Source organism: Ursus arctos, unplaced genomic scaffold (assembly GCF_023065955.2).
Source record: "Ursus arctos isolate Adak ecotype North America unplaced genomic scaffold, UrsArc2.0 scaffold_19, whole genome shotgun sequence".
Taxonomy (NCBI): Eukaryota; Metazoa; Chordata; class Mammalia; order Carnivora; family Ursidae; genus Ursus; species Ursus arctos.
Genome location: NW_026622863.1, coordinates 15,181,214 through 15,208,926, shown reverse-complemented (window position 1 = coordinate 15,208,926; position 27,713 = coordinate 15,181,214). Strand labels below are relative to the sequence as shown.

Below are 27,713 nucleotides of genomic sequence, written 5' to 3'. Positions count from 1 at the left end.
CAGCACCGCTGGTTTGGTGTCAGGCAGGGGCTTGCTGCTCTGGGATTTTATTTCACCAGCTCGTCCTGGGGCAAAGGGGCTGTTTGTTCCTGTTTTCCTGTTTGTTCCTGTCTTCCTTTGAGCTGGGAGGGTGAGAAGTCCCCCTTGAGGTGCCTGCCCTGATCCCTCACTGGGCCTGGGCCATCCCGGCCACATCCCTCCTCGCCCTCCTCCTGGGCTGTTTATTCCCCAGACCCCGTCCTGTCCTCAGCTCCAGAGCCCTTTCTGTTTGGAACCGGTGCTCCCAGGGGACTGGAGCACATGCACACGGGCTGCTCCGAAGCCTCCTCGGGTGTCCTTGAAGGGACACATGACCCAGGGCCTGACGCTCAGGCCTGGGATCCGGGTCCCTGCTGCAGCACAGTGCGGGGAGGGGGGGGGGAGGAGCCTGCAGGCCACCCCGCCTCTCACGTCACCCTGGCATCCGTACCAGGAGGCTGGGGCTGTTGGTCCTGGGGCTCCGAGACCGAACCACACTGAAGGCAGGCCCAGGCAAGGCCATTTCAGCTAGCCAGGAGGAAGGTCCTAGAAGGGTCTGATTTTGCTCAGCAGCTTTTGATGGCCAGCAGGGCTCTGGAACCCGCGGAGGTGCGCGGAGGTTCCCGCTGCGTCTGCCCTCAGATGTTTTCTGAGGCCCGGAAATAAAGGGCCACGATGGGACTCAGAGGGAAGAAAAGTCTGGTCAAGTGCGCGAACGCACCGTGCAGAGGAATACATACAAAGAACAATTTCAATTTTCACAGGGAAGCTGACATTGAACTAAAGAGGACACGGTTGTCCTGGCGACAGTTTCCACGGAAACGGGAGCTATTTCAGAGAGCCAACCTCACTGGAGATCTTCCTCATTGGAGGAAAGTGCTGATTCAGATGACAGCATCCCAGCTCCAACCTCGATTCCCCCAGGCCTCACCCCTGTCTCAGTCCCGTTCAGGGAAGCAGCGGCGCGTCTCCCCTGAGGGTGGGGGCAGGGAAAGCTGCGGTGAACAGGGGGTGGGTCCTGGAGGCTGCGAGGTACCCACACAGAAGGGCGGTGACCCTCTTCCGGGAGCAGGCTGGGCCGGCTGGCAGTCCCCTACCTTGGGAGGTCGAGCGGAGACCTACCTTCCAGTCTGTGTCCACAGCCAAGAGGAAGGTGTCGGAGTTCTCCTGAGGGAAGGCAAACAGAGGGGCGGCATGTTAGGCCCTGGCTGGCCCGGGGGCTCCGGGGGGCTCAGCCCGGAGCAGACTCACTTGCTGTGCTCCCCAGTCCGTCTTAATGTTGACAAAGGCGACCACGGCTTCCCAGGCAGCGGGCCTGACAGATAAGCGACAAGTCGCTACTCATGTCAATTTTACCTACTAATTTAAAATGTGAAGACGTCCATCTCAGAGGCAGAAAGGGTGCGGTTTACAGAGGCTGACTCACACGGCTGGAAAGTGGGGGGATCTCTGAAGCCAAATCCTTGCTGCGGGTCACTTTGCTCTGCCGCCCCACACACGGTTTTCAAGGTCAGACCACTGGGGCACGACAGCAGAGGCCGGGGCAGGGGTGGCAGAGGAAGGCAGGACAACCAGACCCATGTTAGGGATGGGGAAGCGGAGGCCCACGCAGCGAGGGAGGAACTTGGGGCTCTTCCAAGCTGCACAAAGGCTCTGTCTGGGTCTGCGATTGCTCCCACCTTTCCAGACCTGCCTGCTTTGTGCTCTCAAAGCACAGAGGTCCCCTGCTTTCAGGCTCACTGACACCAAACAGTGGGGGTCTCCGGTGCCCATCCTTCCCACGGGCTGCAAGTGCGGTGAGGGCGGGACCACAGCTGGCTCTGCTCTTACCATAAAGTCTGGGCTGGAAGGGGCTCCCCAAACCCAGACAGATCTGGATGCACAAGTCTGACTTTGCAAATGAGGGGAACTCAGCTCAGAAGCACCCGCTGTTTGCAAGGCAGCACTGATGCGGAGGGGAAGAGGGGGGCTAGAACCCCATGTGTGTGTCCTCTGTGGGTCTGGTCTAGGGAAGGAAACCTCACGGGGGCAAGAGGGGAGCACCACACGTCCAGGAAAAGCAGAGATTGTGGGCCTCTGCCTTGCTTTCTACTGCGTCTGTTTAGAAACCTTTCCTCCCCTCCACGTGGCTGTGACAAACTGGGGGGGTCCACCTAGCTTCGGAGCCTCAGTGTCCTCGAAGATTAAAGAGAAGCGCGGGGTTAGCGGTCGCGCTGTCCTTTACGCTCCTGCACTTGACTTTGCACGCCGCACAAGCTCCTTACTAAGGCTCCCCGGAATAAATACACGGATAAATGAGACAGTCAGATCAGGACCAGGATGTTGTCGGAGGACAGCCAAACAAGGGGTGCGCTGCTGACGCACAAGAAGGAAGACGACCCCGAATCATGGGAGCTAAAAGGAAAACAATGAAAACCAGAAATTCGGATGTTTTACGGTCAAAATAAGGAAAAGTTCCACCCCCTGCTTTCCGGCAGTTCGGGGGGCGGGGGCGGCTGAGACAATGAGAGCGCTGGAGGGTCTCCCACCCAGAGAGGAAAGCCAGGTTTCCTGCGGCTGGGACTGTCCTCTGGCCTCACCTTCTGGCTCCTCCAGGGCCTGGGGGTTCTGCCTGCGGGAGGCGAGGAGAGGGCGCAGGCGGCCAGGCCCGAGGGAGGGGATGGGGGGCTCTGGGAAGGGGACGGGGCTGCCTCCTGATGAATCCTCTCAAGGAAGATCACACCGAAGCAGGGAGAGAGACAGGAGAGATTTTTATACTCGAGACCCGAAGGGTGCAGAGAAGGAAGCAGTTTTGTGAAAAACAAAATCAACACAAAGGATGAGGCAGATGATGGCGGGGTGCGCCGTGCACTCTCAGTGGCCGGGGTTCCCGGGGACATGGGAAAGCCTCTGGAGGGGCAGGAGCCCCAACCAAGAAAAGCAATAACAGAATAACAGAAGTCAATCCAGAGCCACAGGAGGTCCTGGAAGGAGTGAGACAGACAGGTGGGGGAGAGGGCACAGCTGGGAGGAGGCCCAGGAGCAGGCTGCAGGGGAGGGAGGATGCGGGCTCAGGCACGGGCAGAAGGAGCAACAGTTCCCCGGTGGAGCCCTGGACATGCCTTCAAAGGCAAGCAAGCCTGAAACGGTGAGAGCGACGGGGGGTAAACGTGTGGAACTACACGCCCCTCACTGGACTCCAAGAATCTGCACCCAGCAGACCGCAGAAGGTTTAAGAACGGGGGGACAGACATCTTCCTGCACCGCAGCTAGACAAGGAGAAGGGGGAACGGCCGGGAAAGAAAGAGCCAGAATGGCTTTGGAAGGCCAAGAGTGAGGTCGTAGGCATCTGCAGTGGTCGTGCTGGGAGCACAGAGGTTTTTGGGGGGCTGGGGATGGGGCTGTTAATGCAGATGTGACCAGGTCGACACCATGGGGTTTGTACGGGGCTGAGAGAGAGAGAGGAGAGAAACAGCGTGGGGCGCGGGGGCTCAGGAATGAAACGCAGACCCTTTGGCAGGGCAGGCACGTCACGGTGCCAACTCTGGTCTGGGTCCAGGCGGGATGGAGTGGGGGACACCAAGTGCAGCAGACAGAAGGCAGAGCCAGGCTACCGGTCAAAGGGGCCACGCTCACCAAGTCGGGGTGGGAGGCTGGCAGGGAAGGGGCATGGGGGCATCTCTTGGGGTGCCCTGCGGAGGTGAGGGGTAGGAGAGCCAGGCAAGGATGCACGAGGCCACGGGGCCCTCAGATCTCTGTGCCGTCCGCAGGCAGAGCCTCGGGGCAGCCCCTCCCTAACCCCCACGCCTCAGCCCTTGTGGTGGCGTGCAGGGGTCCCCAAGGGCACCGTCTACCCACCAAGCCTCGCAAGTAGGCTGTCTCTGCCTGCCTCAAAATAGGGGGTGCATGTGGGGAGGAGGGGCTTTTCAGGAAGTTCTGGGAAACTTCCTTCTTCTGAGACGCATCACCATCTGCGGTGAGCCGACCCTCTTCCCTGAGAGCCTTCGGTGTGCAAGGCTGTGCTAGGCCGTGGAGAGAGCGGGGGTAAAACGGACAGGACCTCTGTTAGGGTGTCCATATTAGAGCTGGTATCGGAGAAGACCTCTCTGGGGACGGGGCACTGGATCAGAGCCTGAATAAAGTGAGGAACAGTTTGGAGGCAGGTAGCCCCGGCGGAAGAAGCAGCTGGGAACATGACCGGCGGGTTCAGGGAAGAGTAGTGGGTCCCTCGGTAGGAGAGCAGGCTGGGGGTTGGGTGCAGCCCTCCTCCTGGGCCTGGGAAGGACTGTGATTGTAGCTCGAGCCAGGTGGCAGCCACCGGCCAGCCTTAAGCAGAAAGTGACATGATGTATTTGCAAAGGCTGTAGGGTAAGGAGAGCACTGGGGAGGCTCCTGCCAGCCCCAGGACAGCAGATGGGGGGCCTTGGAACAGGGAGGGAGGACAGCTGGAAGGAAGGGTGCAGCTCACCAGCCGTCCCCGACCCTTCCTGAGGGCTGCCCCCACCTACTCAGGCCGTGTCTGCTAATCCAAGGTTCGGTCTTGAAGATAAAGGCAGGACTGCCAGCCTGGTGTGATTGGGCCCCTGGAGCCCCAGCCAGCCACTCTGTCCCAACACGAGGCACTCAGCAGTTCTGGGGCTCAGCTCCTGGCCGGAGGCTGTGAGACAGCAGGGCAGAGACCAGGGTGCCCAAGTTTCAGGGACTGGACTCCTGGCTTCCCAACCTGTAAAATGAGGGGTGGGCGGCTCAACAAGCAGAGACCCAGGGTCCCCACACTCAAGGATTGTCCGAGCAGTGGACCCAAAGCTTTTCCTCCAGTGAGGGAAAGGGAGGCTATGCCAGGCATCAAAATGAGAAAATGTGGGGTAGAAACAACTCTGGAATCGAACACCCTGTGCCCAGGCGGGGACCTTCTGGGACAAAACAATCTCAAATGCCTTAGTCCCACTGCTCCTGACGGCACTGTTGGTCATACTTGCCCTCGGCCCTCAGAAGCTTGCAAGGAAAGACAGAGAAGGTCGCAGATGATGAAAGGCCCTGCCACTGCCCAGTGGGTACCGTCCTGGGGCTCCAGGGCCTCCCAGAACCAAGGGCTGAGTATGGCCTCTTTCCCCAATAGCTCTGCGACCTTGCACGAGTTAACTTTCTGTGCCTCAGTTTTCTCATCACTGCAATGGGAATAACTCTCCTAAAAGAGCCTCCCAGCCTCAAGGACAGCCAAAGGCACAGCACGGTGGGCTGGGCTCAGGGTGGCGGGAGGACTCCAGGCTCGCGGCTCCCCATGGATGGTCCGCGGGCTCCTTGCCATCCGCAACACCGGAGGGAAGGCACGCGGTTTCCTTCTTGGCCACGAGGTGGCGCCCTCCGCCCCAGGACCCGAACGGGCAACTCACCAGCTCAGCGGCGTCCTGGCCCCGGAGCAGTGGCTTCTCCTCAGGGAATCGCAGCTCCTGCAGCCCGGCCATGGTCACGTCGTGGAGCAGGAGCCCTAGGGAGGGAGGAGAACGAGGGTTGGGCTCTGCTGCTGAATCTCCCCCGTGTAGAGGAGGACAGCACAAGCCCCGGCCGGGCAGGGGCACAAGGGACCACACCCACCACTCCCCGCCCCTCCCCGCCGCTCCCCCCATCATGTCCCTAAGTGAAGCCTCAGCGCCGGGCTTCCCAGGGGCAGCGAGGCTTGTCTGCAAGACCCGCCTGTTTAGCTCAGAGGAGGTCATTATACTATTTGCTCTTAAAAGTTAAAACACGTTTAGAAAGAAAGAAAAAAAGAGAAAAAAGCACCACAGGTTGATTCTTAAAACACTTTCAAGGAAAATTCTGCATTCGTTGAGATGCAGAGGGATGGGTGTGTGGAAGCCAAATGCAGGCGCAGAAGCAGACAGAAGCCGCTGGTGGCTGGAAGTAGACAGTGGGGTCCTGGAGGGCACAGGGAGGAACAGAACCAAGGGCTGTCCTGGGGGCCTGGGAGGAAAAGCCTGGCTGGAGATGACCCTGGGAGTGCGCAGGCAGAGTGCATAGTGATGCTGAAAGAGGGGGTGCTGGTCTAAACGTGCCAGCAGCAGGGAGCGATGACTGCTCAACCCACAGCCACCAGATGCTAGGGCCCAGGCCCTAAGGGCTGGGTGTCCCTGGGAGACCCCGGGCCTTCAGTCTGAAGCTCAGGAAAGGGTTATATGTGCACATGTGTGCATGCACGCCTGGGTGTGTATATTTGGAGGAGCCGTGGTGGGGGCAGGGGAGGCAGAGACAATGTGTGGAGCCCGGGCCGCCATTCTCCTTTATGAGGCATAGATTAGAAGGCACCAAGAGAAAACCTAGCCAAGGAGGTGACTGGAAATCTGTAAAAGGATTAAAATTGGCCAATAATTACATGAGAAAATATTAAAGCTCACGAGAAGTCAAAGAAATTCAAATTAAAACAAGATTATTATTATTACTATTTTTTTGCCCATGGGTTTGGCAAAGTTGGCAGTGCTGGTAGCGACGCAGCGAAGCCCGCACTTCTCTCGTCCCGCTTGTGGGTGTGTAAACTGCTACTTCTTTCTGGAGGGCAGTTTTGCAGAATGAATTAAAGTGATTTAAAAGGGCTCCGAGTCTTGGACTCAGCAATCCTCTCCCTGGAAGACATTTCCTAAGGAAACCAGAGAGGGCACCTCATGATTCATCTGTAAGAATGCTCACCACAGTGCCTTCTAGAATAATAATAATAATAAACTAGAAAAACCTAAATGTCCACGAAGAAGGCACCAGACAAACTGTGGGTCAATCACTTGTGAACGATTATGTAATAACATGGGGGAGATGCTTGTGCCCTAACAAATGGAAGAAGTTCTAAAACACACAGGATCACCGAGGTTACAGAACAGGGATAGTCCCACAGATAAGCCAGGAAGGATGTACCCCATAAAGTTTACAGGAGTCTGTCCTGGGTGGAGAACTGAAACCGGGGGCTTACAATCTGAAATCTAAAAAACAGCATTTTTTAAAGATGATATGAAGATCACGGTCACTTCCTCCTTCTTGCAAGAATTTCACGGCTCTTGAAGGACTTGCCTGTGCTATTTAACTTCACCCTCCAGGGAAGTGAGATGAGGAAACCAAGAGGTTCCGAGGCATGCCCCCACGGGGCCAGGCGGTCTTTGGAAATGGGGTCTTTGGATTCCTACTTCGGTCCAGTGCTCCTTCCTCAGCACCCCAACCGCCTGACCTGCAAGGATGGACCTCTAGCCTTCCCCCCATTTGTTTGTCCTCCCTCAATTCTATTTTCATCTTCTCAAGGGGGAAGCCCTTGGACTTTCTCTTCTGCCCCGGAAGGCTGACAATCCCACCAGCTGGTTGGTCAGAAGGCGCACCCCAGCCCATCCCGCCCCTGCCCGCCCCTTCTCGCTCTGGAAGGCCCAGTGACAGGCCCAGAGTTGGCGCAGTGGTTGCCTGGGACCCAAGGGCACGGGGTCTCAGATGGGGCCTATTTCTGTGGCCGACTGTCATGACACCAGGGTGTGGCTCCAGACCTTCCCTGGGCTTCCTTCCCTCCTTTTAGAAGCAGGACGCATCAGTCCTCCAGGGTATTAGGAAGATGGTGCCTCAGGATTACATGGGGGTTCCCCGCCTGAGTCTAGTTTGGGGGTTAGATGGGCTGAGGTTGGGCTGGGAGCTGCTGCTCACCCGGGGCCTTGTGGACGGCTGGTGGAGAGCTGCAGAGCCCCCTTGGGAGAGCCCCATCCCCCGGCGGCACGAGGAGGCCGGGCAGGGAGGTCCCCGCACCTCCATGCGTGCTGGAGCGCGCTCTTCCCAGTGGTTTCCGGGGAAACCAGCTAACACAGTGCAGATGGGCTGTATTTTTAGAAAGGCATCCTCTCCCCTCCCCCCTTCTCTTCCATCCTTTCTGATGTGTGCACACTCATCCATCCCCCTGGGTGGGGAGCTGAAAGAAGGGCCCCCACCTTGGAAAACTCTTCCCCCATTAGGACTTTTTTTAGCTGCCAGTTTCCCCGAATAACCAACTCGATTAAACACCCTGGCAGCACTGGGGCGTCCCTACCCTCACCCAGGCCTGTTACGAAACCATCCTTCCCAAGCCTGGTGCTCCTGAAAGGGCTGAGAGTGGGCAGCGCAGAGACAGGTGGCCGGTGATGGAGGGGGCGGTGGGGAGGGGGCTGGAGAGAAACCTTATAATCCAGGGAGCTGGAAAACACAGGCAGCCCAGCGCCCAGCAGGTGGTGATGTGGGGCTTCAGAACAGAGACATCCCCACGGGGGGCTGGCATAAAAGGTTCTTCCAAAGCAAGTTATGGTTTAAAAACAAAAAGCGGCTAGGTGCTAAGTTAAAGGAAAATGAGATTCCTTATGAAATCAATCATCGTACACCTTAACTGTACATAATGTTAAATAGCAATTCTATCTCAGTAAAGCTGGGGGTGGGGGAGAGATTGCTATCAACCTCCTGCAAGGAACCGGGGCTCGGGTGGCACAGGGCAGGTGAGGGGGGCAACCCCAGGGTCTGGGAAGCAACAGTGCTGGCTCCTCTCACCCCACCCTTTTCTCTCCCCTCTAGATACCTGGGTCCCTAAAGGCAACCTAGTGTGTTAGAGCCAAACCAGCCTGGGATTATTCCAGCCCTCCGCTTTCTCGATTTCGGTGCTTAGGCCTGGAGTCATTGGAAGTCTGGCCGGTATTTCTTCTGTGCCGCTCACTGCCTAGCTTTATTTGGGCCAAAGCACCGAAAGGACGCTCACCTGCAGAACGGGGAACCTGAGCGGTCCTCTGCCCACCCCAGAGGCGCCATCAGAGACAACGGAGGGAAAAACGCCTTTTCAACGGAAGGCTGCGGTACCCATTTCGATGAGACAAAAAGAATTTAACATAGGAGATTAGGGGCTTCCTTTACTTCCTCTGCATACTTAAGACAACTCTAGAGCTCTTTCCTGCTGTCTTTTGCTCGAGGAGGGACCCATACCTACTGGTAGGGAGGCTACACTGGTGTTTGCCACAGAGGGAAACACAGCCTCTTTGCGTGACACAGACACGTCACTACAAAGGAGATCTGGGAGCGGTGACGGGGCTCCTGAGTGCAAATGTGGGTGATTCCTTAAGGCGAGCTGCATTTCTTTTAAATTACTTTTGGTTCTTGGTTTGTGCTTCTTTAAATGTGATTCTGTGCTGAGGCCTGGGCCCCGTAAACCCTCAGATGTCTTAGGGTTAAAAATATAAGTGATTGGGGCACCTGGGTGGCTCTGTCGGTGAAGCGTCTGACCCTTGATCTCGGCTCAGGTCATGATCTCAGGGTTGTGAGATGGAGCCCCGCCTCAGGCGTGGAGCCTGCTTAAGATTCTCTCTCCTCTGTCCCTCCCCACCTCTCGAAAAAAAAAATTACATTTATATATATATATATATATATATATATATGATTACTATGGTCATTCTTGCAACTATTCAATATGTCAATTCAACTGATTAGTAGCAGTTACATATCCTAATAAAACAACTGCTAAATGGAAACGCTGCTCAGACAATGGAAGGGGATATTTGGAAATATACTGTGGGGAGCTTTGTTGTCTCAGCAACTGGGGAGCCCTACCAGTGTTTAGTGCCCAGGAGCTGGAGGGGAAAAGGGTATTGTGCGGGGACAGTGCTGCACGATGAAGAATTGCTCCCCACCCCGGAACACCCCTCGCTGTCCCACAGGGTGGGACACAGGAACTGAAGCCAAAGGCAAGACATAAAGAGAGTGAGGTTAGCATGTGCAGGAGAAACCGCACAGGTGAACCAGACCTCGCGGGGCAGGAAGAAACTGGACTGTAAGAGAAAAGAGGCAGGACTGTGGAATGGTGTGTATTCTCTCAACTCTAAAAGTGAGGGGGCCTCTGGCAGATCATGGTCAAGGTCACGGTCCAAGGTGCCCTGTGGCTGCCGCATTTCTCAAAGTCCTGGCTCTAAAGTCCTATTATTACGAGAAAAGCCACAAGTAAATGAAATAAGGTGCAACCAGGAGCAGAGTCCAGCCCTGGGGGAGGGTCTGTGCCACAAAGAATGACAGCCCAGAGGGCGAGCCTGTGACTCACGTCCAAGCCTGTGTACCCAAACGCCTTTCCACCCTTGCTACGCCAGTGCCGCGGTTTGAAAAAATCCCCAGAAACTGGGGGCCCCAGAAATGAGGAATCCCACTTCCAAATGCACTACCTAGGGAACTGAGAACCATACTTGTCTGGCCCCTTCTATCACTCTCCCTGTCCCCATCCTGACCTCAAAGCCTGGGACAGCACCCAGGGTGGAACCAGGATGGGGACTAGACCTTCCTCCAGCATCCCTGTCTCCCGGATGAGTGACTGGTGCAGGTCCCCCCGTCGCAGATCCAGGAAAGGAACCCAGAGCTCGTGCTCTTAAGCCCACACTCCATGTATATTCTGCCCCCCGACTGATGCCCAACAGGAGGACACAGGGGATAGCACGTTTTCCTGGCCCAACCTTCTAGGTCTTCTCTCTAGTTATGACCCCTTGATTTACGCCCAGCCTGACCTAGGCCAGTTCTTCTGTTTTCTCCTTGATTTGGGTCTATGGATCCCCATCACCCCACCACCACTGCCACCCTGACCACACACACACTCATCTTTCCAGCACATTCCAGCGGGCTTGAGGCAGCCATAGGCAGATGCTGACACTCATAGCTAAGGAGCCCATCTCTAGGCACATGGCACGTTCTACCCACAGGAAGCACACGCCTTCGCTCCTGCTGCTCCTTCCAACCAGAGTGCCTTTCCCCGTCATATCCCTACATGACACCAAAACCAATCATTAGTATTTTCTGCTGGCACTTGATACGTTTTTGTTGAATGAGATGAATGACGGATTAGCTTAGACATCAAAGTATTGAAAGACCGATAGCATTCAGTGTTGGTGGGGAAACAGCACACTTCTATATACTGTTGGTGGGATTACACCAGGCTCAGCTTTATTTGGGGCGGAACTCGGTAGTTTATAAAAATGCAAGTATCTGTCAACGCTGCAAGTCTGTCTTTAGGTATTTACCCTAATCACAGGACACACCACAAGGCAGTGTGTGCAAGGGTGCTCTGTTTGGAACAGCAGAACAGTGGAAACAACCCCAGTGAATCAGGAGAATGGGACATCTACACCCGGAACACCGTAGCTATTCAAAATATGAGGTATTTCCATATTTCCACTGAAACAGGGAAAGCATTCTAAACTATGCAGTTAAGATAAAAAGGGATATCACAATATTAAGTGTAAACAAACCCATTTAAGCAAAACATATGTGCATCACAGGCATATATATTTGTAAATTAAAAAAAAAAAAGTCAGGGGCTCCTGGGTGGCTCAGTGGGTTAAGTGTCTGCCTTCAGCTCAGGTCATGATCCCAAGCTCCTGGGATCAAGCCCCAAGGGGGCTCCCTAGTCAGTGGAGAGTCTGCCTCTCCCTCCCCCTCTCCTCCTCCTCCCCACTCGTGCTCTCTCTCACTCTACTTCAAAGAAATAAATAAAATCTTAAAAAAAAAAAGTCCTCACGTGATTCAGGGGAGCTGTAACAGTGCTCGTCTCTCAGGAAGGATATGGTTCGGAAGGGTAGAAGCAGATTTTTCTTCTACACGGAAGAGTTTATCAGATCTAAGATATCACTGTACACTCAGAGAAACATTTTATGTACCGACAGAAGAGAAAAAACCACTGCCAATTAATACATAACCCATCCCCCCCTTAACTCTTTATCTTGAAAGAATTTCAACTTTATAGAGAACTAGAGAAAAAACAAAGCACGGAAATTTCCCACACACCCTTCACCCGGCTTCCCCTAATGCCATCATACTACGAGCCCGTGACACAACTACAGAAAGCAGGAAATGAAACACTGATACGATGCTGTGAGGTCGTCTCCAGACCCTATATGAATTTCACCAGTTTTCCCGATAATGTCCCATCCAGGATCCATGTTGCATTTAGTTGTCATGGAGTCAGGGACAGCTCTTCAGTCTGTCTTGGTCTTTCATGATGTGACACCTTTGAGGAAGTCTGATGGGTTAAATCTGCAGAATGCCCCTCAGTGTGGGTCGGTCTGTTGTTTTCCTTAGGCTGAGACCGAGGTTATGCATTTTTTGGCATGAACAGAACAGACACCATGTGCCCTTCTCCCTGCATTCCTTTAGTAAGTAGGTGATGTCAGTCTGGTTTACTGCTCGGGATGCTGACCTTGATCACTTGATTAAAGGAGTGTCTGCAGGTTTCTCTAGTGTAAAGTTACTATTTTCTCTTTGTAATTAATCAGTGCCTTGTGGGAAGATACTTTGAGACTAGGCAACCTCCTGTTCCTCATCATACTTTCCCCCACTAATTGTAGCAGCCATGGATGATTCTTGCCTACAGTTATGACTGTCGTATTTTAAGGACACTTTTCTATTTCCATCATCCCTTCTACATGTATTAATTGGAGTTCTCCTGTGAGAAAGAGCTGTCCTTTCTCCACCGTTTACTTATTTATTCAATTACTTGTTTCCGTCAGTATGGACTCATGGATAGTTATTCTACTCAATGGGTTATAATCCATTGCTATCATTATTTCACTGCTTAAACTGTGTCAGATTTGGCCATTAGGGGTGCAGCCAAGTTGGGTTCTTTTACTGCACACGCGTTACTTTTTGAGTAGTTTCTAACTCTCTGATCCCTTATGATGTTAAAAACTCATTTCATGTTTTCTCTGCCTGTATCCTGGAATCAACCACTCCTCCAGGGCGCCCAGTCTCCTTGGATTGCAGGATGCTGTTTAGAAACCAAGTTTCGGGCACTAGGGATGCTCACTGCCACTGGGATGCCTTTGTTCTAGGCAGTCTCCACAGGCAGGATATGTATGTAAGTGTAACACACACACTTCTGCATCTATCCATCTATGTGTATGTGTGTATAAATCTCAAACTTATACCGATATCTTTAATTCTAATTCAACACCAGTTTCTTTTTTTTTTTAAAGAAATACTTAGTTTTAATTTTTTTTTTAAGTAGCCTCCACACCCAGTATGGGGCTTGAATTCAAGACCCTGAGATTCAGAGTTTCATGCTCCAAAAAAAATTTGTGTTTCCTAATTCCCCTCCTTTCTTTGCTTGTAATTTTTTCTGCCATGATAAGAAATCTGGCTCTCGTTATCTATAATATTTCTGCTTATTTGTTCATTCCTAGTATACGAAGTAATTTTATTTTTTTAAGATATTATTTATTTCAGAGTGAGAGAGAGCATGAGTGGTAGGGAGGGGCCTGACATGGGGCTCGATCCCAGGACCCTGAGATCATGACCTGAGCCGAAGGCAGACGCTTAACGGACTGAGCCACCCAAAGTAATTTTAGAACTGCTGCTCATATAATGAGCTCTTATTGTTCAGAACTTTTTGTGCTTACTTTATCTGTTTTTAGTACTTTACTCTTTTAGACTCATACCCAGATTTTTAAACCTTTTGTTTGTTTGTTTGTTTGTTTGTTTGAGAAGGGGAGAAAAGTGGGGAGAAGCAGAGGGAGAGGGACAGAAAGAATCTTAAGCAGGCTCCATGCCCAGCGGGGACCCTGAGTCATGACCTGAGCTGAAATCAAGAGTCAGATGTTTAACGGCCTGAGTCACCCAGGCGCCCCTAGACTCAGATTTATAAAAGCATCTATCGCTTGTAAATTAAAAAGGAACATGCGCATGAAATACATTCTTTAAGATCTTCCTAAAACTTCTCTACATTCAGGGTCCAATGCCCTTGAATCACTGTCTCGAAGTTCTTGCTGCCCAAGTGTTTTCCACGCAGTCCCTGCTCCTCCGACGTCAGCATTTGACGTCAGGGCTCCGCTGTCTTCTCCAGGATTTCCCTCCCAGCCGGGAACCCCGAGGTGCGCGAGGAGGCAGCAACAGCAGCGCTGGTGAGCCCACCTCACCGACACAGACTGCATTTTAGACATTCAAGTATGAAAAAGACATGCGTCTCAGAGTTGACATAACAGAGCTCTTTCATAAAACTTCCTTCTCCTCAGGCTCAGCACCACTGTGGAAGCTCTGTGTCTGGGCTCAACATGGCTCCAGGGATGAAACACAGACATAATAAACCTCCAACCCCCAGACCAGGACCAAGGAGAGATGGAACTAGAACACGTTCCATGTGGGCAGCTGCTTCAGGGAACCAGTGAGAGAGTTCCACTGTGGCAGAGACTACTGTCCGCAATATCTGTTCTCCCCTTCTTCCTTAAGAATAGATCCCTACGCTTTCCTTTTTTTAAAACTTGGTATTCATTCATTCATTCATTCATTAAAGTATGCTCTATGCCCATCCTGGAGCTTGAACTCACAACCCTGACATCAAGGGCTGCATGCTCTACTGACTGAGCCAGGAGCCCCCACATCCCTACATTTTAGATGGGCAGGTGGATGACGGGAATAAAACTTATTTATGACCACATGACAACATTCTGCCAGTAAGATGTAAATGGAAGCATGTGATTTAAAGGGAGGTGACATGCCATTCTTCAGTCCATCCTCCTTCCTGCTGGCTATAATACAGATGTGATGGTGGGAGCTTCAACAGCCATTTTGGACCCTGAGGCAGGATACTAAGGAGTCTGGGTACCTGAGAATCATGAAGCTATGATTCTGGATGGCCTATCTTCAGACGCTGTTCATAAAAGAGGGAAATATACTTTTATCTTGTTTAATGTCCTGTTATCTTAGGTTTTCTGTCCCATTCTGTTGAAACTATCTAAACGTGGGGCATTTTTCTTGGAGGCCCACCCTAACACGCTGAAGAAGCGGGAAGCAACGGGAAGGGAAACGGCTTGCCAGGGGAAACCAGGGGAATGCTAGAGCTCGGCCTGAACATGCGGCTTCCTCTCTCCTGTGGGCAGCATAATCCACGAAGCAATCCTCTCCGTTTGCTTTTCAACAAGTGAGCCAGCCCTGCTGCCCCACCCCTCACAGGCTGGCAGTAACTGCAGAGATGGGTAACCATGACCTGCCTTAATTAGCTAAAAAGCCCGGCTTGGCATTTTTTGCCACACATTCTCAAGCCTCTTTAACACCAGTGCTTCAATTCAGCTGTGTATCTGCCTCATTTGGCAAGTTTCCCAGAAACAAAGATATACTTGTCCTGGATCTTCATGCAAGATCTAAAGAGGTAAAGCTAGGGCAACAAGGCTTGTCCAGCTCAGGGGTCCGCAATACGGTCTGAATTAAAGAGGCAGTAAGAAGCTTTCTTGCTGGGCATTTTTGGATCGGAAGCCCCGATCCCTCTGCAATGCCGTCACGCATCAGTGTTTTCAGGAACGGCCTTCACCCAGCAGGGGAGGACTCCCTCCAGGCTGCTCCCAGAGTCTTCCCGCCTGAAACACAACGTCTCCAGAAGGCGCCGTGTCGGGACCCACTCAGCACCCAGGCGCCCTCTACTCGGAATGTGGTTTCCATTTGGGAGCCATCCCCCTGCTCTACCCTCATTCCACGTGCTTCAGGCGGGGAGAAGCGCAGCTCCAGGCCCGGCCACGTGGCTCGGGCGGAAGTCCCTCACGCAGTCACTGATTCGCCAGGTATTGGCCGAGCACCTATGTCCCGGGCACTGTTCCAGGCACTGGAGATGAACTACTGACCATTCCAGACAACACGTCCTACCTTTGTGGAACTTTCTGGTGGAGGCTGCAATCAACAAGCCTGAGTAACCACATGGTGTCCGATGTGCCAAGCTGACAGAGGAAGCGGCGTCAGAGAAGGGCCTGGACGGCGGGGCCGCGGGGCTGCGGTGTGAGCCGGCCCGCGGAGGTGAGGGAGAGGGCCCTGCGGATGTGGAGGGGCTCTCAGGGCGGAGAGAGGGGCAGGGGCTGTGAGGCGGGTGTTTGCCTGACACGTGCAGGTGCGTGCGAGGAAGCCAGCATGGCTGCAAGGCCCTGGGGACAAAGAGGGAAGGGCAAGAGCATCAGACTGTATTTTGCCTTGAATGTTGTGAGAAGAACGCTGGTTCTTTGAGTGAGGGGCCCTGGAGGGTTCTGGCACTTTAAAGACTCCTTCCACCTGCTCTGTGTGGAGCAGACGTGGGGGCGGACACAGGGAGACCAGCTGCGAAGATCCAGAAGAGACTCACGGCTACAGTCAGGTGAAGTCTTTGGATTCTGGGTGCGTCCTGTAGGCACAGCTGGTGGGAGCTGTGGGTCATCAGACGTGGGGCAGGAGGGAGGGACAAGAGTCAAGGGTGACGGGTTTTGCTCTAAGCTACTGGAGGAAGAGAGCTGGGAAGAAGAGGCTGGGGGGTGGCTTGGGGACAGGTTTGGCCTGGTCGGGTAGAGCTGCACATGTCTGGGCTGCTGACATCATTGCAGAGGGGGCGCCCAAACTCATGAGACCGGGTGGGGCCAGCCAGGGGGTGAGTGAGCCCAGAGAAAGGAGAGGAGGGGAAAGCAGGTGCGGGGCAGGACAGCGGCGGTGGGAACCCTGTGGACGCAACAGAGGGCCTGGCCTCAGAGATGTGCCAGGCAGGGAGGGCTGTGAGCTCCAGTCAGGGCCAGGCCTTTGCTGGCCTCCTTGGGGAAGAGATGCTCTTTCACCAAGGTGATGAGGACGATGGTCTGTGGGCCCGCAGCCACCTCGCCATCTCGAGGCAGGGCGTGACTTAGAACCAAACCAACCCAAAGAACTGAACAGGCAGGAGTGGGGGTAGAGGGGGAAAGAGAGAGAGAGTCTGGTGGCCCCATATGCCCTGGGTCCACCATGCTGTACAGACACCCCCCAGTCCCCTCTGTGTCACTCTACATTCAGTTTCTGCAGCGAGGGTCCTAACACAACATCTAGGGTCTTCCTTCCCACATGGCCCGGCATCCACCCATCTGTCTGGCACTCACACAGGGGCAGCCGGGCCCGGGTGTGGGATTGGAGGACTCATGGCCTTGGAGGCAGGACTTCCCCTCCACACTCGAATGGCAATATCACAGTCCACTCTAGGTGCTCAGGGCTTTGCCAGCCCAGCACCTCTTGGGGCCTACCGTCCTCCTGGATGACCACTTCAGATCGCAAGGGACCTCCGGGCCACCCCCGACCACTACAGCCCCCTCCTCCCTGCCCTAGGATGCCGGCAAACACTCCAGCCTGCCGGGTCTTTGGGAGCAGTGGGCCGAGAGCTCTCACCGTAGGCATGAGGGAAAGCACGTGCGAGGGCTCAGGGTGGGACAGACAGGATTCTCCAGGCAACCCGGTGGACAAGCAGCCAGCCTCCCTGTTCCACTCTCAGGCCCCAGGCCCCAACAGGCCATCTCTACTCCTGAACACCAACATGGGAAAGACTGTTAAAAGCCGCTCTGGCGCTCACAAGCCTGGCCCCTGGAGCAGAGCAGGCTGTCAGGAAACGGTCTCAGGTGCAAAGAGTAAGATCCTGGCTACAAACTGCGGACTTGGCTATGGGACCCCCCCCTCCCCCCCCTGTCGAGGGAGACGACAGGCCAGAAATCGTCCCCCTGGGAGGCTGGGGCCCCCCCATCACACCTGCCGAAGATAGGGTACATCGCCAGGCACGCAGCACTTGCCCCGCCACGTCTGTCCCAAAAGGTGGACTGAAAAAGCACTCAGGTCCTCAAAGGTATTTGTTCTGGGGCTTAAGATGTACGATCGTTCTGGCCGGAGTGCGCATGTCATCTGCGGTTTGGAGTTCCGAGCCCTCGAGGGTGATCGCAACGAGCGCTGTCACCATGCAGAGACCAGGTTCGAGTCAATGCTCATGTGACCCGCTTCTGCTTACAAAACAGCACCTCCGTGCGCTCTCAGCGGACCCTGCCGGCTCAGCCCACATGGCTGGGGCTCATCAGAACCAGCTTTCCAGACCCCAGCCCCAGCCCGTGCTGCCAGCTTCAAACAAGACCCATTCATTGTCTTTTGGTTCCGGAGGTCGGAAATCCAAACTCCACTGCACTGGGCGGAAATCAAGGTGTTGGCAGGACCATTCTTCCCCTGTAAGTTCTGGGGGAGAATCTATTTTCCTGCTTTTTCCAACTTCTAGAACCCTGTTCCTTGTGCTCCTTGACGGATGGCCCATCCTCTACCTTCAAGGCCAGCAGCGTGCAAGGGAAGAGTCCTGCTGCAGGTGTCCGCTCACCTTCTTCCGTGCTCTGTGGTCGAATCTCCCTCTGCCTCCCCCTCGTAAGGAAACACGTGGCTGCATTTAGGGTCCACCTGGCTATTCCAGGAGAAGGACCCCATCTCGGTGCCTTAACTTAATCACGCCTGCAAAGTCTCTTGCCCTATAAGGTAACATTCACAGGATCTAGGGGTTAGGATCTGAGTATCTTTCGGGGCCGTTACTCAGCCTGGCGCACCCCCTTCCCCGTGGTCTTGCAGTCCTTAAGGGTGTCAGACTTGTTCACTGTGCCCCTCCCCCGGACTTCCTCCTCCCTACACTTACAGAAAACCGACTTCAACATCCACCTTGAAGGACTGCTCCTCCCTCAAGTTTTCCAAGAACACACCCCCTCCATAGCACTGGGCTTTAGCTCTCCCTCAGAGTCCCCATTTCATCAGAATCCCAGCACTTAGCACTTTCCCCTCTGCGTTTGTTCATTTTTAGTTTTTAAAAATAGACCTTGAGTTTCATGTAACACACATTCACTGAGAAAAGTCAGTGAGACACAGAAGAGCAAAAAGAAGTAAAAAGCACATATAAACCCTACTCGCCAGAGGAAACCACCGTTAACATTTTTACTTATGCTCTTTCATCATTTTCCACGGCTGATCAACATGCTGAAAAAGGGTTTTTCTAAACACAAAAATACCACATTGTTTTGAAACATATTTTTGGACTCTGGAGCCAGATATCCTGGTTCAAATTCCAGCTAGCCACTTACCATCTGTGTGACCTTCGGAAAGTTGCTTAACCTCTCTGTGCCTCAGTGGCCTTATCTCTAAAAAGGAGGAAATACTAGCGCATCCCTCCTAGGGTCGTTAGGATGATAAATTAACGTACAGAAAGCGCTCAGGGCTGTGCCCGGCACACACCAAATGCCACACAAGCGTGAGCTGTCACCACTGTTACTGTTATTAGATATGTAAGCGAATGTCTGCTCAGGTGGCCCAGTCACCTTTGGTGGCATAATTTGCAGCTGCTGGGGTTCCCTGGTATGACGGTACTCGCATTCATTTAACTGCTGGTAGGCATTGACATTGTTCCAGTTTTTTTCCTTCTATAAACAACTACGGGATAAACATCCTTGAACAAACACCTCTGCACACATCTTTATTTGTTCCTAAAACTTCAACTGCTGAGTCACAGATCACACATATTTTTAAACTTCTGATACATCACTGCCAACTTGCCCTTCGTAAAAGTTGCACTGCTTACCCTGCGCATGCGCGGTGGGACGGCGCGCTCCCCTCCGCACACCCCTCCCCCCTCACCTGGGCCCTGGGTCTATGCTGAAGTCTCTCCCTCCCGCAGAGCTGCCTCCTTACCCGTCTGCGTGTCCCCCGCACCCACGCTGCAGCCCCTCCCCCCCGCAGCGAGGCGGTGAAGTTTGCTGAAATGGATGAACTGGAGATGAGGTTTGGGGATCCTATTTTCAGCCTCCTGGGATAAATCTATGCTTCTCATTTTCCCCCACATGTAAAATGTGGGTCAACACACCTGCCAAGAATCAAACGCTATTTAAAGGTAGTCTATGAAATCGTGTGGGACTACATATCCCGTGCTTTAAAATGACACCAAAATTCCAGACGGAACAGGCAAAAGTTTGGTTTTTTTATCACACATCGAGTGATTAAATTTTGGATATTTTAAAACCATTTCCAGCATCTAATATCAAGGCTCCCAAGGGACCCCACCCGAGCCCCAAATCTGCCGTTTTAGAGCTCTCCCTGGACTCCAGACCACCCTGGAGACATACTGCTTGAGGGCAAATGCGCACCAGCCATCGCCTCCCTGTCTGCAAGAAGACCGATGCCCCACTTCCCCACGCCACACTAAGAAACAGCGCCCAGCTACAGAAGGCACCAAGAGCCTGCCCTCTGAGCACTGTACCAAGCTTGTGTGTGGGCATGGCAGTGCACTGGGCTCCTTCTCACAGCACTCATGAGGGACGGCCCTTATTCCCCTTTTGCTGATCAGGAGACTGAGACTCAGAGAAATTAAGAATATTCTGAGGCGCTGAGAAAAAGAGAGGAGACTCTGACATTACATCCTCTGGTCACCAGACCCCTGCCCTCCCTACACTTCAAGACACTGAGGGCGTCTGGAAAATGCCCGCCACCACATGCATCAGTCACCCGTGAGACTTCCTAGAACGGCCCCCATCACCCACTTCTCTCTGCAACAAAAAGACATGCTCAGGCTGGGCAGACAACCTATGGACATCCTCCCAGCCCCACAGGTGAGGGGCACCTGGTTTTCCGCACCTGATGTCAGAGCTGTGATGTCACTCCAGATGCCACGCCCCAATTCGTCCCACGTGATGGGAACCTGAGGTCTTAGCAGAGTCCCCCAGGGGTACATCTCAGGGAGATCTGGGTTGTGTGGACAAGCCAGAGAAGGAACTGGAAGATTCCAGAAGAAGAGACCCCAGGACACTGAGGAGCAGCTCGGGAGCATCAGCCCTACAACTGCCATTTGCTGACCGCCTGCTGGACACTGCACGCAACATTCATGCATGCCCTCACAGCTCACTGCTGAAGACCACAACCGGGCAGGCACCATGATGATCCCATTTTACAGATGGGAAAATGTAGGGCAGCTCAAAGACTGGCCCGAAGCCAGGCAGTCTAAACACACAGGATGACTCAGGGCTCAGGACTCAGGTCTGAAGCTGAGGTCCACCTCTTCCCAGCTGTAGGAAGAAGGGACTGACCTCACTGGGAAAATGGGCATAATAACAAACGGGAAGAATGTGAAAACTATAAACAGCTAGAGAAACAGGAATTCAGCAAACAGGTTTAATGAAACAGTTCCCTAATGCTGACATGGGGGGCAGGGAGTTGTAGGTCTCTAAGAAATTATCCTGGAGACTACCGGATGGGTGGGCTATGTGTGGCTGGACTCAGTGGACAATTATGGGGCACTTGCTGTATGCCACCAAACTGGGCACCGCACTGACCTTGACCTGTTCAGCTTGCAGCGGGAGAGATGGGTCAAAATCTCACAGATGCGTGTGAGCTGGAACAAGGTGGGGTAGGGACAGAACCAAACTTCCTAGTGGCCAACCAGCTGGGGGGGGCAGCTTCTGCATTATAGGAACAGCAAGATCAAGGAACCAGAAGGAAGATGAAGCCCAAGAGGTGCCACCAGGGCCAGGCCCCTCACCTGTGCTACCTCAGCAAGTCTCATGCCGACCCTCAGAGGAAGGGGTCAACACTTGCATCTCTAAGATGAGAACACTGAAGTCAGAGAGGTTAAGCAAGCTGTCTCAAATCACACAGCTGGCCTGCAGTAAGGTTGGGATTTGAACCCCTGTCTATGGGACAAAGAAGAGGACAGGAAGGAGTTGGGGGTGGGGGTATGGCTACAAAGACCACAAGGCAGAGACTGAAGGGATGCCCTGGCTCCCAGGGCCTGGTGAGAAATGCAAGGGGGGCCTGTGACCCACGACAGTGCCCAAGGGGATCTTGTTACGGGGGCTTAAAGAGTCTGCCGGAACGGGGCAAGCCTGTCTGATGAGGGAAGAGGGGCCCTGACCCCAGTACTCAGGAGATAATGGCACACTGCGCCAGGGACCCCAAAGCCGGACCTCCACTGGAGCCCCCACACGGGCCTCCCCAGAGCATTCTTTCTCCAGGCCCTTCTGGGGCCAAAGAGGAGAAGGGGAGGTTCCAGGAGTTCTGTCTTCCATGTAGGGCTCTGAACACCCAGGGGCTTGTAAAAACTTCCCTCAAGGGCGTTAGCAAGTGCAGTGGCCTGTGCCATTCCCTTTGAAGTCCGTGGGCTGGCCTGCCTCAAGTGAGCTCTACAAGGAAAAGCTGGCTGGGGAGGGGAAGGGAGGGGAGGGCAGGCCAGCCCCCACCCCCTCGGGCTAACTAACAGGGCTCACAGGGGGCACCACTGAGGCCCTGGCCAGATTTTCCAGGGCTTCCGGTGTTGGTGAGCCTGTCATGAGCCGCAGCTGAGTGAGCTCTCACAGCCTGAAACCTCACCACAGCTCGGTCCTCCCTGCTCTGGGCCCTCCAGCCACCGCGCCACTCCCAGGGCCTGTATGTATCAGCACGTCCCTCCAGCCGCAGCGTGGAACGCCACCTCTCTCTCCAGTAATAGAAATTCTGTCATTTAGGGTCCAGTTCAAACACTGCCACGTGCTCAAATCTCTCTGCTCCCATCCAGCGCCCCGACTCAGACTCCAACCTGTTTCCTGAGTGCACCCCCACACTGGTGCCCCCTTCCCTGTCTTGTAGGGTTCCAAGCAGTTTCAGTCCTGGAGGTCAGGAACCAAAGCCTTCCAGGTGCCAGAGGGCTCATAGAGGACTCCCCTTATCCACCCAGGACACACTGACCGAGTGCCTCCACCGCTGGGGCCCTGGGGCTGGTGGAAGGGGATCCATGATGTTCCCTTTCTAGCCCCCTTCCTCCTGCCTGAGTGTCTCCAGGACCTCATGCCTGCGAGGGCTCTCCCACCTTCCAGACGCCAGCTCCCCTGTCCCTGTTCTCTTCCCTGCCTCCACTTCTGGGCATACCCAGTGTCCTCTGTTGATCTCCAGCCACAGCCACCTGGAGGTGGTTTCCAGCGGGGCCCCAAGGCTGAGGGTCCCCCGTCAGCTGGGTCCCATCTGGTTTCCCGCTTCTCAGACCACCTGGCCTCTACTCCCAGGAAGAAACTTCTCCTGCTAGGGAGAGCCGCTCAGATTGTCATGGGGAGCAGGAAATAAGAGGCCTTTGGCAGGGGTCCTGGTGGGGGCCCAGAGAGCTCCTTTATAGGGGACGGGGGACACTGACTGGAGGGCAGGGGCTTTGAGGTACCCTTCGGTGACCGGACTAGAGCTGGCTAGTCGGAGACTCCAAGAGGCCGCTCCCCTGACCCGCGCTCCCGCTGGCGGGACGCCGGCCCGTGGACTGGAGCGGAGCCAGGCGGAGCACAGCCCCACGTCCTCTCCCGCGGCCGGGCTCCGCACAGGAACAGAGCGCACAAGCTCGGAATCAGCTGGCATCCGCACCCCCTCCTCCGGCTCGAAAGCGAGCCGCCCCAAACCACCGCCGGCGCCCCGGGCTCCCGCTCGAACTCGGAAAGTAGCGGGCGGCGAGGGCCGCGCCCCGGGGCGGCCGCGGGGCAGGGCGGGCGGTACCTGTCAGCAGTTCGATCTTGTGTCCCAACACCTTCATCTCCGCGCTGCGGCGTCGGGGAGCGCGCTCGGCCGGGCCGGGAGAGGAGCGCGGGAGGCGAGGAGCGAGGCAGCAGGAGAGCCAGGAGCGAGGCGGGCGGAGCTGCCGGGAGCCAGGAGCGCTCTCACCGCCCCCCTCGCCGCGCTCCCCCCCCCCCAAAACGGGTTAAAAAAATCCACCAATTGCACGACCGCGCACCCCTAAAAGGCGCGCGCCGCCACCTGGTCGGGGTGAGCTCCGGGAGGCGGAGGGAGCGCGCAGGGTGGGTGCGGGTGACACTCTCGGCGGCGGCGGGCGGGGGGCCCCGGCTCCTGTCGCCCTAACAAAGAAGCCGTGCCGCCCGCGCCTCCCCCACCGCGACACCCGGGCGTCCCCGCGTCTGGCTGAGAAGGAGGGAGGGGGCGCCGCCCTCGTAAGCAAAACGTGGCCCGAGCGAGGGGGCGCCGCCCTCGTAAGCAAAACGTGGCCCGAGCGAGGGGGCGCGCGTTTCGCGAGCCTCGCGGCCCGCCGGGAGGCGGCGCCGGGTGGGGGGGCTGGCCGCAGCCGCCGCGGCAGGGGGAGAGGGGGAGAAGGGCCGAGGGCGCAGCCGACTCACCGAGGATGATGTGAGCGAGACAGACGCGCAGGCGGGAAGCCGGGCCTCGGCGCCGCGGCCGCCAACGCGCGTGTGCAGGTGCGGGCAGCCGGGAGCCCCTCCGCCGCGCTGCCGGGGGCCGGGGCCGGGCTGGGGGCGGTGCGCCGCGGGGGGCGTGCCCACGTGGGTGTGGCGGGCGTGGGCGCTCGGCCCGCAGCCTGGGCCCAGCGGGTGGCCGCGCCCCAGGCGGTCCCGGGCGCTCGGCTTCCGCCTCCTGCCGCGGCGGGAGCGCGGGGCCCGCGAGCCTAGCGGAGACCCCGTGCGGAGCCGCACGCTGCTCTCCTTCCGCGGGCGTCCGGGGGAAGGGGGCCCAACCGCTCGGTGTCGGCGGGGTGCGCTGGAAGGCCCCCGCCCGCCCCTCCGGTCCACCTGCGGCCGTGCGGCGTCGGGCTCCCGGGGAGGGGGAGGCCTCTGCGCCCGTCTTTGTTTAAATTCCCGAGGGGAACCCCAGCGGGCGGCGGGGACAGCAGCCTCCACCGTCCGCCCCTGCCGCTCGGCCCCTCCCGCTGCCGCCTGGGAGCCGAGCGGGAAGAACCCCGGGACAGGGGGTTCGGGAAGAACCTGGTGCTCAGGGGTCTTGGAGCCCTGTGCAGTCTTCAGAACCCCAGGGTTTCCTTGGGGGAGCTCGTGGGGAGTGATGGCCTCCAGGTAAAGGTGTTCTGGGCCCCCAGGGTCCCGCTCAGAGTGTCGGAGTCTCTGCTCTCCTCAGGGAGGGGAACTGCCCCAGCCTTGTCTTCCTCAGGCTCACTCTGGCCTGGCCCAGTGACGTTGCTCTCACCTGTCACCCCAAATGAGGCAGCGCTAAAGTCCCTAGGTGGAGTCCAACTGTAGGGAGACAGGAAATCTGATGACCTGAAAGAATTTACTTGGGCAAGACAGCTCGGAACAGTACTCCTCTGACCACGGTTCTGTGGAGGCCCTGCCAGTGACCTTGGTCAGGGATCTGCCTCTCCCGGATTCCAGCCTATTCTGTGCCGACTGAAGGAGTTGGGCCAGTCATCCCGGAGGTCCAGGATGGCATTGGGTGGGAGGTCAAGAAGATCCTGCAGCACCTCCTCCCCTTTGTCTGGGCTGGCTTGTGGTAAGGTCCTGGCTTTCCCTCAGCTCCAGGCTGCCATGGCATTGAATTAAGTGGCTCACCCGTCTTGAAGAAGCTGGTAAGATTTGGCCACCTGAGATGGGGTGCCTGCTCCTGCTTGGGGTACAGTATATAAACCACATAGAAGGCAGCACGCTTGGGTTCTCCTTACAGCCCTGGGGCTCACCTTGGGGAAATCCTGCCTCTCACTTTCCATCTTTGTAAAGGGGATAGGGGAGGTTGGTGGTGACAGTGAGCCTGTGTGTCCAAAGCATCCAGGAGACTGTGGTTCTATGTATACAAGTCTGGAGCCAATCCTTAAGAGCACAGGCTGGGTCTCTAATTTCCTGGCTGTGTGATGTCCAGCAAGTTACTTACCCTTTCTGAGCCTTCATGACACATTCTGAAATTGGGGTGTTGAAACTTCAGAGGGTTCTTGTAAGAATTAAGTGACGGATCATAAAATACTTAGTGTAGTGTCTGACACGTGGTTTAAGTGTTCACTGAATAGTTGCTGTTATTGATGATTAAATTATTATTATTGTATTAGAGATTCAGCCTTCCCTGAGTTCTACCCTTTTCAATAAATTCAGACCTAGTCATCAACAAAACTAATTGTGGATATTCTAGTAACATAATTCAGGAGGCCTAACCTGTTCTGAATTCCCTGGGGGGGGGGCGGACACAGGCCCCAGGAGGGTCTTAGGGCTGCCTAACAAAAGCTTTGACACTATGGCATATCTGTGTGCAGAATGGCATCTACCATGGCCTTGAACTGATATGTACAATTCTCCAGGCTCAGGTAATTCACGAACCCCAAGCAGGCATTCAGGTGGGTCAGGTTGCAGGTTTGGACCCTTAAAAGTGGACACTTAGTAGATGGTGAAGAAATGTAACTGTAAGAACCCCCAACCCTGGGGAGGGGGGCTATTGCACCAAGCACAGGTACTTAGCTTGAGGAACCAGCAGGTAGGGGGGGCCCTGGCCCCTTCTGGAGGAGACAGTCAGTCATGCCAGGAAAGGAGGAGTCCCTGCTGAGTCAGCAGAAGGGCCAGCCCTCAGTCCCTTCTGCTCTCGGGCTCTCTTCATCTTTAACACCCGAGCAGGAGGCAATGCTGTTTGAGGACAGGCCGGATGGAGGGCTTTGAACAGAGGAAAGCAGAGTGCGGCAGAGGGCCAAGCTGGTGGCTGGGACGGGGTTGCTCTAAGACGTGTCCCCCCTTGCTCCTAATTACCTGAAAGGTGCTGCCTAAGTCACTGCCTTTGCTGGACTTCCCCTTTGCCAGCTGTGAAATGGGCAGGAGACCGGCCTGCATCTCCGCTGGAGACGAGACACAGCCTTTCCGAAGACCCCTCTGAGCCTTCGTTTCCCCATCTGGAAATTCTGGGCAGTTGCAAGAAATAGAGCCTGACACCGGCTAGTTGAAGCAGAAAAGGGCTTTGATAAAAGGAGGGCGGGCAGCGCTGGCGATCTCAGAGCCAGGCCGAACACTGCAGTGTTGGTCTGGTGTCAAAACCGCCACTGCCATCCCTGGGCACAGCCACTGCAGCTGGCTCCACCCGTGGGCAAGGGCACTGGACACTCCGTCCAGCGGGACCGTGGCTGCCTCTGAAGCCTCAGGTGGTGTTGCTGTCACTTCTGTGTCCTCGCCAGAATGCATTGGGTGTGGCCTTGGCTTCCTTGTGCCACTCGCTTCTCAATCCTGGTCAAGCATGGGCGTGTCTGCTCGGAGGCGCCCAGAGCAGGTAATCTGCCCAAGCTGCAAGGAAGGCTGGGAAAAGACGCTCTCCGATCCTCTAGGAGAAGGTGGTCTCTGCCTTGTAGGAAGGGCGACTCAGATGCTGGTGGCCGAAAGCATGACAGTGCCCACTTCCGACCACAGTGGACTTGTGAGGCCGTCGAGAGGCTGGCTTGCAGGGAACACAGCAGCCCCGCTTGCCAAGATGCATAGCGCCCTGCAAGTCTGTAGTGTCCGCTGGCGGGGCTCCTCCAGCTTCTGAGTCTTTGATTTTGCAGCAGGTGAAAGGCAAAAGGACCTTGAAAACAGGGTGGCTTGCTGCCCTTCCAGATGCAGAGGCAGCTCCGGTTTTATTGCCAGGAGCACAGGTGACTGGGTTTTTCCATTGTGGTGATGAATTGGGCTGAGTCACCATTCCTCTCCAGTCGCCTCGTGACCATGACTGGAGCAAGTAAAGGAACTAGCAGGTGGGGTCGGAGGTGCAGATGAGCCTGGGGCCCCGGCAGCATGCTCTCTTAGCAGGGAGGGTGAGGCGGGAAGTGCCCCCAGCCCCACTCACACTCCCCACTCACGGACTGTGAGTGAAAGGGCCTCAGGGGGAGAAGAGAGGATCTTTTCTCTTCCTTTGTAGGATTGGTTGAGTGCCTCTTTGGTGCGAAGCCCTGTGCTGTGGCGTGCATCAGAGAACCAGAGCTGTCCGGGGCATTGACCTTGCTAAGGTTTATGCACTGATGGAAGAAACCAGCTCAGAGTCCCATAATCTAGGTACTAGGCTGACTCCGCAAAAATGCGTGATTGAGGTTAGCATGCAGTACAGTGGGGGCCTGCAGGGGTCAGCAAGGGCTTCCTGGAGGAAGAGGCATCTGAGACAACAGAGAGGTGGAAAGTCAGCAGATAGAGATGGGAAAAGGGATGGTGGGGGAGATACCATCCATCCACCATCCATTGGGTCAGCCAGGCCTTTTGCAAAGTTCAGGG

At 55.4% G+C, this 27,713-nt stretch overlaps 1 protein-coding gene across 3 annotated transcripts in view; it reads right to left on the bottom strand.

Annotated features, from left to right (window-relative positions):
* The window catches only part of NDRG4 (NDRG family member 4), a 65,138-nt gene that overhangs the window by 15,021 nt on the left and 22,404 nt on the right, over positions 1 to 27,713 (bottom strand). Inside the window, exons 1-3 of one of the 3 annotated variants that reach the window (XM_048223758.2) lie at positions 23,880 to 23,973; positions 5,391 to 5,485; positions 1,141 to 1,185 (exon numbers count right to left, since the gene is read on the bottom strand). In XM_048223758.2, the coding sequence (XP_048079715.1) occupies positions 1,141 to 1,185; positions 5,391 to 5,462 (117 nt within the window). In that variant the 5' untranslated portion in view covers positions 5,463 to 5,485; positions 23,880 to 23,973. Of the gene's footprint in view, positions 1 to 1,140; positions 1,186 to 5,390; positions 5,486 to 23,247; positions 23,403 to 23,879; positions 23,974 to 27,713 lie in introns of those variants that run through there. The other 2 variants (XM_048223757.2, XM_057314361.1) reach the window with 2 other exon arrangements.